The sequence below is a fragment of the Myxocyprinus asiaticus genome, chromosome 46, assembly GCF_019703515.2.
Source record: "Myxocyprinus asiaticus isolate MX2 ecotype Aquarium Trade chromosome 46, UBuf_Myxa_2, whole genome shotgun sequence".
Classification (NCBI taxonomy): domain Eukaryota; kingdom Metazoa; phylum Chordata; class Actinopteri; order Cypriniformes; family Catostomidae; genus Myxocyprinus; species Myxocyprinus asiaticus.
In genome coordinates, this window is record NC_059389.1 from 21,560,015 (window position 1) to 21,572,647 (window position 12,633).

The window sequence follows — 12,633 nt, forward strand, 5'->3', positions numbered from 1 at the left end:
CTTAAGTAAACAGTATACATTGTGTTTAGCAGCATGACATTTCGTGATAAATCGCTCAAATTTAAAAAATGACATATTGGATGAAACTCAAGACTCTAATCTTTTAACTTAAACAGGTTTCAATGTAAAAACTTATTTAGGTTTCTTACCAGATGTAGTTTTGTTGGCATTTCTCCTAAAGACAACCTCCGCTGTGATCAGCGCCATGTTGTTTTATCATGACTTTGTGTGTCGAAAGTTTAAGCTTTTACTGATAGCACAAAGTCTTCTGAACTGAGATCAGTTGGTTTAAATTAATTTAAATAATGTGTTGCGTATAGTGAAGCCAAAATACAACGTCAATGCATTTGTACATAGGGCCGCACAAGGTTAAGGAACCAGTATAGTTAAACTATTCACAATTCCCATCGCTATTAAAAATAAAACCAAAATGTATTTTTTTCTCCTAAGGCCATGAAGGAAGGATAGGAATGGCGGCTCTTAAACTGAGAGAGGGCAAAGAGTTTGACTGTGTTACCACTTGCAGTGTTTTGGCGAACTACCTACCGGTGTACGCCAGACCCCGTTTCATCCGAATTCAGGTAAGACGTCTGACCTTTATCCATTACCATCTTACTAGCAGATGCACTCCTTCCAATCTTGGCTTTGCTTGAGGGATACTAAGCAAAAGTACATTTGTCTTTCAGAATTCCTTTGAAGTCACAGGAACCTTCAAGATAAAGAAAGTGAAGTTGGTGGAGGAAGGCTTTGACCCCAAACTAATACATGATCCACTCTACTTCCTGGATTTGACTCAAAAGAAATACATTCCACTCACTCAGGAGGTTTACAAGTCAATCATGTCACATGACATTAAATTGTAATCTCCATAAATAAAAGCTAAACTGACCATTTAGAAGTTTACTAACCAGTAGCTGTTCACTAATCTCAGGGAAACAAGTATGATTACAGTGAATGATTTGTCAGTTTGTAACTCATATCTACCTTTGCAGACCAGTACAGTCAAATGTTTTACATCAGTAAAAAAAAAATGTATAGAATGCCTAACAGTGCCTCATCACTTAACCTTGTTAATAATGTACATTGCAATCTATTGTCTTAACTTTTAATAAAGAACTCAATAAGAATCTAAAAAGATTGTGTCATGTCTAGTTTTTGCCAACATAATGGGTTTAAAAAAAAAATCTGCCCACGGTCTCGTGTCGGTGGTTGAGAGATGTGTACAGCTGGGGTAGCGGCCCTTTTTTTAAGTAGGTGAAAGGGTAAGTGAACCAAATGTGACCACCCTTCCCCCATCAACCTCTGAGCTGATAAATGAGCACTTCTAGAAACAGCAAAGACAAATAAACTAGTTCCATTTTGTACTAAATACATGGGTCATTAACCCTTGGAAATAAAATGCTGTACATTTACATTTCACAATCATCAAGATGGTTCAATACAGTTGACGTCTGATGGCATGTTCATTCAAGCAGTAAAAACAATTTTCACTTTAAAAATTAATTAATTTATTAATACAGTTGTATACTTAGAAATGTGCTGCAAAGAAAAATTAAATAAAATAATGTCGCCACACAAAAAGAAAAGAAACTAAAACTGGGTTGAAGCTGTGTTATATCAAAACAAAGTAGTACTGATGTGCCTTAATAAACTGTCTATTGGTACAAAAATACATTTCAGGGCACACAATACAGCATCCAGTATCACAAATAAAGTCAAGGTCCACCCACCAAAGCAGACCCTTCTTAAGTACAGAGTCATTACATTTTTTAAACCGAGCACTTTTCTAGTTCGTAAATAAGATTAAAAATGTTTTCGTAATTGTTAAAAATGCCATTACGGAGTGTTTGTATATATGTTTATATAAAAGATAACCTTTTTTCCTTTCGTGACATTTTTTTTTATTATTCGTTTAAATTTCGTTCGTACTGCTAAGTTAGATTCCAAGGCTCAGAAGTATAACCAGAATACAAACATAACCAATGTTATAGTTTTCCTTTTTATTTATTTTTTTAAGAAACTTTTTAACGTTGTTTTTTTTTTTTTTTTTTTAGAAAATAAAAGATGTACAAAAGGTCATTTACAGCGAACCAAGGCCATATGCTAGCACAATATTTACAGCTGTAATTGAAACATATCCTAGTGTTCTTGTATATTCTTTGACTTAGTATGCATAGCAGTGAAATAAAGCAGAACTGTTGATCAGACGTATTTATTTGTGTGTTAAATATCCCAGTTAACCGACTTCATTATGGTGCGGAAATTTCAGATCCGACACGTAACTTCTGTAACAGAAATTCGATGTTTGCTAGTCTTTTGGGTCAAAATAACGAGAAAAAAAAAAAAATGCAGATAAGGCATCACTGCTTGCAGTGTATGATGGGTAGGTCTGAGTACTCAACTTAGTAGCAGGCGTTTGGACCTGAGTCATAGCACATGCATAGATCTCTAGACAGCAGGAGTTTCGTGAAAACCAGTCAGTTATGGGATCTACGGTAAAACATCACTAGAAAAGATCGCTTCAAAACGTGTAGAGAGAGAGAGAGAGCCCATTTTTTGTTTTCGCCAGAAAGGGAAGTCCTACAGCAAGTGAGTGCAACAGTCATATTTCAACAGCAAGAAGCAGTCCTTCACATCACAACGTCGCAATTGTTCTTCATTTCCCAGACCTAACTTGTGTATTTTTTCTAGATCTGCAAAAGATCCGTAACAGCATTCCATGGAAACCAAATGACCGTGGACTTCACAAACAAAAACGTTCTACATACATCCACTTTTCTGTTTGTGAGCACAATAGTAGGATTCACTTCAAATACGTAGAAACTAATTACTAAATTTTTCATTTCTTTTTTCCGGTTCCGCTCAAGACTTCTCTAATTATCTGGAGAAAAAGAGGCTACAAATGTCAAAAATGGGATTGTTTGTGGCACAGGTCATGCATTCTGTTAACAGTTCGATTTCTTCAGTAATTCATTTATTCAGAATTTTTTTTGCAAGTCTTCAAGCACCAAAAGGTAAAGAAAAAGGCAAAAACAAATGGAAAATAAAAGGAAAAGCTCCACAGCACTGTGCTATCAGCACTATCCTTGTCCTCCAAGATATATTCGGCCCCGTCAAAGGGGAAATAATTAATACTTCATAAAGTGGTGCAAATCCCTCCCCCTGAGTAGTAGTACTGGGAGAAGGGGGGGGGGGGGTCTTCCTCGCGTCCTCAGTCCAAACATTCCCGTTCAGTAACAGACCAGCTGTTGCGCTCTTCAGAAGTGGTCGATCAGCACAGAGACACAGTTTGCGCCCACCAGGTAATTGGGGTCCCCTGGTAGACACTTGTTTTGCCAGCATTTGGGGTCACCTGCGGATGATGATATTACAGGTTACATCATGAGGAATGTAGTATAAATAGACACTCCGTATGAACTTTATGGAGTTCATTTTGATCAGTTGATACAGTGAACGTAAGCAATGCGTCAATGTTCAAGTTACATTAAACAAGATTTCACAGATTAATTATGAATGAGGGCTAAAGAACAAGTACATCTGTGTTCTGAGACTGCTGATAAAATTGATAAAAAGCACAGCAAGCACAGAGCAGGGTTCTTACTATCAAAACTGAATGAAAATCAAGTACTTTTTCCAGCACCAATTTTTCATTTTTCCATCAAGCACATAAAGGCAGCATAAAAGTAATCCATAAGACTCCAGTGGTTAAATCCATATCTTCAGAAGCAATAGGATAGGTGTGGGTGAGAAACAGATCAATATTTAATTCCTTTTTTACAATCAGTTCTCCTCCCTGCCCAGTAGGTGGCGATAAGCACGAATTATGCAAATCACCAAAAACAAAAGAAGAATTTGAGTGGAGATTGATAGTAAAAAAGGACTTAAATATTTATCTGTTTCTCACCCACACCTATCCTATTGCTTCTGAAGACATGGATTTAACCACTGGAGTCATATGGATTACTTTTATGCTGCCTTTATGTGCTTTTTGGAGCTTTAAAATTCTGGCCACCATTCACTTGAATTGTATGGACCTACAGAGTTTAAATATTCTTCTAAAAATCTTTGTGTTCATACACATCTGGGATGGCATAAGGGTGAGTAAATGAGTGAATTTTCATTTTTGATACAGTAGATACAGTACTCTTACAGTATGCTCAGTTGTATACTGCAGGGGTTTTCAAGCTTTTCGATGCCTAGGATGCCCAAAGTTAAAGGGTTAGTTCACCCAAAAATGAAAATTCAGTCATTGTTAACTCACCCCTGTGTTGTTATAACCCTATATGACTTTCATTCTTTTTCTTAACATAAATTGTGAAAAATCTTGTGCTCAGTGATGTCATAAAATGTCAGTTTATGGTGACTACCTCTTCAAGATTCAAAAGGACATAAAAGTATAATTCAGAAGTCTAATAAATTATTGTATGCATATGATAAGGTTTGGTGAGAAACACAACAAAATCTAATGTATTATTTAGTGAAAATGTTAACTGACCATTGATCTCATGATAGGGCACGAGATCAAGTTCACACAGCCCCCTCGCAACACTGGGCATTCAAGCGAAACTCATTTTATCTAAAAACAGGTCCTCGACAGTGATAGCGACAACAGAACACAACACAGCTGCACACAAAACAGAGAACAGAACTTACTAAACATGTCTGAGTGTTACTAAAGAGTTTGTAGTCGAAGAATTGATGCATTTCTATGCCCAGACTTATTTTTTGGACTGGTGCCAGTTCACAGCGGACGGCATTACCCGCGCGATGCCAAAAATAGAAAACAAGCGATCGATAGAATGTACCGGCGCTCATCACTGCTGGTTAGGACAAATACTCTGATTTTCATAGAAAATATACTTTTTATCATGTTTTATTTGCCATCAGGTTAGGACACGGTGTGACTGTGGCTGCTGTAGCCACCTCTATGTTTCTGTTTGATTTCTGAGTACTCCATTCAAAAAAATAAGGCTGGGCATAGAAATGCATCAACTACAAACTCTTCAGACATGTTTAGTAAGTTCTGTTCTCTGTCTTGTGTGCAGCTGTGTTGTTTTCTGTTATCGCTATCACTGTGGAGAACCTGTTTTTAGATAAACAAAATGAGTTTTCACTTGAACGTCCCAATGTTGCGAGGGGGCTGCGTAACTGTTGCTCTCGTGCCCTATCATGAACATGCACAAGAGATCAATGGTCAGTGAACGTTTTCACTAAATAATACATTAGATTATTAGTATGTTATTCTGAACATAGCCAGAGACTTTGCCAAGGCCGCTTAGTAAAAGCATCATGTGATCAGAATGGCTTTGAGCGTGAAATGTTAATTCAGAGACTAGAAAATGAAACAAAACCAAAAGATGAATGAATTAACCCCTTCCAAACAGCTTCAATCATGAACCCAAAAGACCCAAAGACAGACAGAGAGAAAGGACAGCGTACCCGACGAGGAGTCGGAGGATTTTAGAGCAAAAGACCAACCATCAGGTGTCATAGACGCACAGTGTGGGAGACGCAGTTCCACGGGCTTCAGGAATTTCAGACCGTGAGGGCCGCACATCACCAGGGGACTGAGCAGAGTTTCACCTGTGAAACCACACAAACACAAAATGAGCTTAAAAGACCAAAACGATTTAGTAATAGCACAAATGCAGATGTGAAGAGGCCTCAAACAAAATGCATTGTGAACGTATCGTTACCGGCCATTATTTTTCTTTGTCGTTTTATCGCAAAAGTTCGTTTTTATAAGGTTCAAAGTATTGTCCAAGTTAGTGTTTATCAAAGTAGGTTCAAAGCAGCTCAACTAAAAAAGCATGAATTGACATCAAAGTTAACAAAAATTAGCAATCTTAAAAAAAAATCAAACAAAGAAACAAACGTAAATGCAAAGTCTTTCATGTCTAGTCTTGTGAAGGATTCAGACCTTTCTCTTTGTCCAGAGGTGGCAGAATGCTGTTGTCCCTGCACACTTTGAAGTAGATCTCTTGCTCCACACTATCTGGGATGGCTCCTTGAGGAATGATGATGCTGACTCCGGTCTCTATGGAGCTCAACACCCCACCATTACAATTAAAGATGCCTCGCGCTGTGGCAACCACCGTGTGACCTTCATCTTCGTCATCGTCATCCAGTGCACTAGGGCTAGAAAACAGATCACAGTGAGTCATTCAGTAAAATGTGGGAAAACAAAAACTGTTATATCTCTCTGAGCAGTCTGTGGAACGATCAAGAATGTTTTTAAATGTGTCCCTTAATAGCACTCTCAAGGACTTCTAGAATCTTCTTAATGAGAGTGTCAAGACATTTCGTCTCAACTGCATGAAAGAAATAGTGTTCTGACCTCACGGTTAAACATGCTGTGAATGAGAATCATCAATCAGAATAATGTGAATTACAAGGAAACTCAAAAGTAAAGCATCTGGACACTTTAATGGGAATTTGAAAATGTGTCAGGAAATTTTCATTAAAATGTCATCACAATTAAAAAAAAAAAACTTAATGGCCTTTAAGCTTTATTTATATATATATATATATATATATATATATATATATATATATATATATATATATATATATATATACACAGTGGCAAGAACAAGTGTGTGAACCCTTTGGAATTATCTGCATTTATGTATAAATTTGTCTTAAAATCTGGTTTGTTCATCTAACTTACAATAATGATCAAACACAATCTGTTTTAGCTAATAACACACAATTGTATTTTTCTTGTACATATTGAATACATCATTCAAACATTCACAGTGTAGGTTGGAAAAAGTATGTGAACCCCTAGGCTAATGACGTCAACGAAAGGTAATTTAGAGGCAGGAGTTGGCAAGCCTGGCATCCAATTAATGAAACAAGACTGGAGGTGTGGGTTAGAGCTACTATGACATATAAAAAGCACTCAAACAATTTGAGTTTGCTATTCACAAGAAGCATCTGCTGATGTGGACCCTGTCTCGCAAAAAAGAGATCTCAGAAGCCCTATGATCAAGAATTGTTGCTTTGCATAATGCTGGAAATGGTTACAATGTTATCTAGGACAGCTTTCATATTCATCTGTCCACAGTTTTACAAACTGGCTCAAAAACCACCTTGACCCTCCACAGCACTACTGGGAAAATGTTTTGTGGACTGATGAAACTAAGGTTGTTTGGGAAGAATTAGCAGCACTACGTACGTTGTAAAAAGAGCACCGTAAACACACATGAAAACATCATCCCAGCGGTGAGGTACGGTGGAGGGAGCATCATGATTTGGGGCTGCTTCGGGGCTGGACCGCTTGCCATCGTCAAGGGAAAAATTAATTCCCAAGTTAATTAAGATATCCTACAGCAGTGGTTCCCAACCATGTTCCTGGAGGCCCCCCAACACTGCACATTTTGTATATCTCCCTTTTCTGACACACCCAATTCAGGTCTTGAAGTCTCCACTAACGAGCTAATGAGTTGAATCAGGTGTGTCTGATTAGGGAGATAACCAAAATGTGTAGAGTTGTGGGGCCTCCAGGTACAGGGTTGGGAACCACTGTCCTACAGGATAATGTCAGATTGGCTGTGTGCCAGCTGAAACTCAATAGAAGTCGAGTGATGCAGCAGGACAATGAACCTAAACATCAGTTAATCCACTACAGAATGGCTACAAAAAAAGAAAATCCACCTTTTGGAGTGGCCCAGTCAGGGCTCAGACCTTAACCCAATAGAGATGCTGTGGAATGACCTCAAGAGAGCCGTTCACACCAGACATTCTAAAAATATGGCTGAGCTGAAGCAGTTCTGTAAGGAAGAATGGTCCAAAATTCTTCTGAACGTTTTGCAGGTCTAATCCGCAGCAACCGTAAATGCTTGATTGAGGTTATTGCTGCCAAAGGAGGATCGACCAATTATTATATGTATCTAAGGGTTCATTTACTTTTTCCACAGCATTGTGAATATTTAATGGGATGTGTGTAATAAAGACATGAAAGATTATAATTGTTTGTGTATTGTTAGCTTAAGCATATTGTGTTTGTCTATACTTTTGACTGATGAAGATGAGATCACATTTTATGACCAATTAATGCAGAAAAACAGCTAATTCCAAAGGGTTCACATATTTTTCCTGCCACTGTACATATTAATTTTGATTTTGGGCTAAAATATGACCCTTTTTTCGTGAGATTTACCCTTATAACATATATATATATATATATACACACAACATTTCTCTTGTGAGCATGTTTATGTTTATGACTTTTTAGGCAAAGGTATGATTCAATGCACTCGAAATGAACAACATGAATAGAAAAGAGAAAGGTTTGTGCTGTGAAAAGCCGTTAATAAATCCAGTGCTGGCTGAAATAGTTGCCCACCCCAATCGGCTGACCTATTTCCTTATCTTACCTGACGGGTATGGCCTTGGGAATGGCGTTAATGTTGTTGTGCTGATATTTGGGCCTGTTGTCCATGGTGCGTGTGAAAGTGTCCACTCCGCTGTCAGTGTCCAGGGGTTGCGGTGAGATCTGAGGTTTCAGGTTGTTGTTCACACTGGGCTTGGACTGCGTGTCATTGGGAAGCAGGTTGTGGTTGAATTTGGGGCTCTCGAACTTGCGCTCGAAGGGTCGGGCGGTGCTCGTGTAAGGCTTGGGGACGTAGCGGTTGTAGCTGGTAGGGACAGCAAGTGTTTTGGGAGGAGCGTCAGTGCCGTTGACAGAAGACTTCGGGGGCAGGTAGCTGGTCTGGATGGGGTCGTCCCGAGCGGGAGCTCTGAGAGTGGACAGGTCCGGTTTGGCTTTGGGAGAACTGTGAGGATCTGGCACTGAATTCACTGGTAGAACACAGAGAGGGATGATAAAAATCAACACAACAGCAATACATTCAGATCTATTGCTTTTAAAAATCCTTTATTCAGGTTTTTCATAGTTTTTGTAAAACCTGTATTCATTCAGCGGATGAAATCAATTATATGCTGCTTCACAGCTCACATAAAATATAGGCTAATGTATCCTCAGCTCCACAGAACTCTTTGCTTAAAAACACGTGTAAAGGGGGTGGGGGGGGTGGGGGTTGGGTAGCTCAGCGAGTATTGACGCTGACTACCACCCCTGGAGTCGCGAGTTCGAATACAAGGCGTGCTGAGTGACTCCAGCCAGGTCTCCTAAGCAACCAAATTGGCCCGGTTGCTAGGGAGGGTAGAGTCACATGGGGTAACCTCCTCGTGGTCACTATAATGTGGTTCGCTCTCGGTGGGGCGTGTGGCGAGTTGTGCGTGGATGCCGCGGAGAATAGCATGAAGCCTCCTCACGCTATGTCTCCGTGGTAACGTGCTCAACAAGCCACGTGATAAGATGCGCGGATTGACGGTCTCAGACGCGGAGGCACAACGCTACCATGAGGACATAGAACGCATTGGGAATTAGGCATTCCAAATTGGGAAGAAAAAGGGGAGAAAATACAAAAAAATACAAATAAATAAACACGTGTAAATGGTGGGATGGTTGAGGTTAATACGATGTATTTATAACTGTAAAGCGCTTGTATGAGATTACATAAGGCATAAATAATGTCATGTAATTTATAAATGTAACAATGTTGGGGGAAATTGTCTTAAAGACACTATATATATAAAAAATAGTTAACTTCGGACACATTTTGTTAAAACCATGATGGTAAAAACAGCTATTTTTTATTTTTGTTTTGAGGCCAGTGAAAATTTTGGCAGGGCAAGTAAAAATCTGAAGCACTGGGCCACTAGAAAAAATCCTTAGCATTGAGCCCTGTAATAATTTTTAAAATAATGCCGAAAAGAGATTCAACGTTTTTACTGAACATTCGTAAATCAGACAGCACAGAAATGCACCAGACTTGAGCACTAGAGTCATAGATGCATTTAGGACCAAGGAGGTTTGGCTTATATGTGTGGCTGCATATATTAACAAAAATGCATTACATGATATGCACAATAGATATTATGAATATGTTACAAACAGATATAATGTGGTACATATAGATATATATGATATGAATAAAGAATAACATTATGTCTGATGCAACATAATAGCTTGATGTAAACACACACAAACAGATGGTAAACCCTTAAATAAGCGTGATAGGTTTGCATATAATGTAACATTATGATATTGCACCTATAATTAAAGATGAGATGTCATGTGCAGACAGATAAGATACATGTTTAAATCTAGAAGGGTCTATTAGTTAAGGGCAGTTACATGGGATGTGGTTACCGTGAGTTCCCTATTCATTTTGGGATTGGAAGAGAGGCGCAAAGCAGCTAAACGGAGGTGCCACTGCTTGTCAAGCTCGTTTACAAGAACTCAATCACATTTTCATGCAGGACTGTTTGCGGCACAAACCGCCAATATCAGAAAAGTGTTATATTGTCATTGACCAATCACAGGTGACTGTAATCAACTTGTTTTTTTTCACTGAATAAATAGTGAAACGTGTTTAAAACAACATCTGAGTGGCACTAATATCACCATTCTATGTATCTGTTGCTCTTCTAAAACATTTTAGTACTGGTCTTACCATCTATGTTGGTGAGTTTGGGCAGGGATGCGGGTGGAGCAGCAGGGGTGCCCTGGCTATATGGAGCAGGTGACGGGTTGACGGGTGGCAAAGGCTCGTATCTCTTGTCCACAGGGCTCACCTTCTCTGAAGACTCCGTCCTGATGCAAAAGATATGCAATGAATCAGAATCTAGACTAAAATCTTTATTGCCACACAAGAGGGGCTCGTGTCTCTCCAGAGTTTAGCAAGTTGACAGGCTCATTTCACATCATAACAGACATCATTAACATACAAAAGTCTTAAAGGTAAAGTAGCAATAACAGCCTGTTTAATTCTAAAGGCCAGAGGAAAGGTGAAAATGGTAGTAAAAATCTGAATGCTAACTGTTGTTGGTGAAAGAAACCTTGACTAAGATGTACCTGGTGAAAGGGTATGCTATCTGGGGCTGTGATGGTTTGGGGGGCTCAATGAAGCGGTTGATTCCAGGGTTGGGTTGATTAATGGCCTTGTTGTCAAAACTGCGACGGTCAAAGTAAGACAGCTGTTTCCTGTAGTATTCCTCATCTTCCTCCGGATCATAGTGGTTGGAGCGGATCACATCATCCCCTACACGTATCTGAGGTTTCTGGGGCTCCGGGGCTCTAGGAGCAGAATAATGAATAGTAATGAGAAAGCGCATAATAATTATACTACAAAAGATCACAAGTTCATGTTATGTACTATCTAATGGTACTTTTCAGAATGAAACATCTACCTGCAGAGGGCACTCTAGGACTGCTTAGAGTATTCAAACCATTTCCCACTAAAGAACAAATGCATGTTTGGAAGTTTCCTAAATATATTGATGGGTGACTTCTGCAGGTTGCTTTTATTTTACTAAAAGACTTAGAAAATCGTTTCGACAGAGAGAGAGAGAGAGAGAGAGAGAGAGTGTAGATGTCAACAATCAACCTGTATTATATATACTGTCCAAAATAAGAAATTGGCTACAGCTGCCAATGACAGCCACAAATATTTCTTGAAATATTGATCGCAAAATTTTAATTTGTACTACACATTTTCTAAATATTTATTACTATACACTTTCCAAATATATCTTTTAAAAACATTTTCTTTAAGGTGGCTAAACTTCCCACATTGATTTCTGGAATTGCAACAATAAAAGGGAAAAATCAACATCTTTAGTACCGTGCACCATTACTGAATCTATAGTATCATCGCAAAGAAAAAAAAGACTGCATTCTGTGAAATAATAAAAAATAAATAAACAGAAACAGAAACATGTCTTCCTCTTATGTTGTATTTGCTGGCAGCAAGCAAAATCAAACAAGCAGCACTCTTATGAGCAGGTTCATTTAATGACTGGTCAAAAAGACCCACAAACATCTGAATTATCGGTTTATTTGAATGAGTCTAATGAATTACTCATTGAATCTGCCAGAGCGGTACTGTTTGTTTATATGACAATGTGTAGCGTAGTAAAAATTCTGTCGGAAACACTGTAATTCTTAATAAAATGAACTGGTCAGTAACGTTTTTACTGGCTAAAGACAATTTTATTTGCATTTGGTGCTTGGCTAGTATTAATTATGGATGATGTTTGTATCTATGTGTGGTTATACCTGTAAGAGGGTTTCTCCTGCTCCAGGTTGCTAAGAGAGTTGGCTTTGAACACAGGGCCTGGAGTGCTCACAGGTTTGGGAAGATCCGTGGGCTGAAGAGAAAGGTACATGCGTTCAATCAACACTTTATATTCAAATTACAGAACATCTACTGCAGGTTGTGGCACAATTAAGAAGCACAACTGAATCAGTACTCTAGTTAACACTAGGGATGCACCAATATTTTCAGCCAAATGTCATTTTTGTTTTTTGGCTGAAAGACAAAAAAGGATGAAAATCTTGACCGAGACCATTATTTTAAAATCCAATAATAGAAACATTGACATGGAGAAAAGGTGTCCATGTGTAATGATCCAGGTTTAATAACATTTTTCGTACAATCCAGCTGATGATGGATTATATATTGATGCAGCATTCGTAGTTTCGCACATACTTGCAAAGACACGATTTTCATCTGAAACTAGATCTGTCACAGAGAAACCCAGTTCATTTTTCCTCAGCAA

The 12,633-nt window shown here is 38.5% G+C and overlaps 2 protein-coding genes across 14 annotated transcripts in view; one reads left to right on the forward strand and one right to left on the reverse strand.

The window, feature by feature from the left end:
- The window catches only part of LOC127435740 (long-chain fatty acid transport protein 2-like), a 10,446-nt gene extending 9,311 nt beyond the window's left edge, over positions 1-1,135 (forward strand). Inside the window, exons 9-10 of the mRNA XM_051689384.1 lie at positions 451-581; positions 687-1,135. Coding sequence (XP_051545344.1) covers positions 451-581; positions 687-863 — 308 coding nt within the window. The 3' untranslated portion in view covers positions 864-1,135. The remainder of the gene's footprint in view (positions 1-450; positions 582-686) is intronic.
- A 1,061-nt stretch (positions 1,136-2,196) lies between these two features.
- LOC127435738 (tight junction protein ZO-1-like) overlaps positions 2,197-12,633 on the reverse strand; it is a 155,868-nt gene continuing 145,431 nt past the window's right edge. For 7 of the 13 annotated variants that reach the window (XM_051689376.1, XM_051689370.1, XM_051689371.1 and 4 more), the window contains 7 exons: positions 12,131-12,222; positions 10,928-11,149; positions 10,527-10,666; positions 8,382-8,805; positions 5,921-6,138; positions 5,440-5,583; positions 2,197-3,352 (listed from right to left, as the gene is read on the reverse strand). In XM_051689376.1, coding sequence (XP_051545336.1) covers positions 3,258-3,352; positions 5,440-5,583; positions 5,921-6,138; positions 8,382-8,805; positions 10,527-10,666; positions 10,928-11,149; positions 12,131-12,222 — 1,335 coding nt within the window. In that variant the 3' untranslated portion in view covers positions 2,197-3,257. The remainder of the gene's footprint in view (positions 3,353-5,439; positions 5,584-5,920; positions 6,139-8,381; positions 8,806-10,526; positions 10,667-10,927; positions 11,150-12,130; positions 12,223-12,633) is intronic. The other 6 variants (XM_051689382.1, XM_051689381.1, XM_051689373.1 and 3 more) reach the window with 2 other exon arrangements.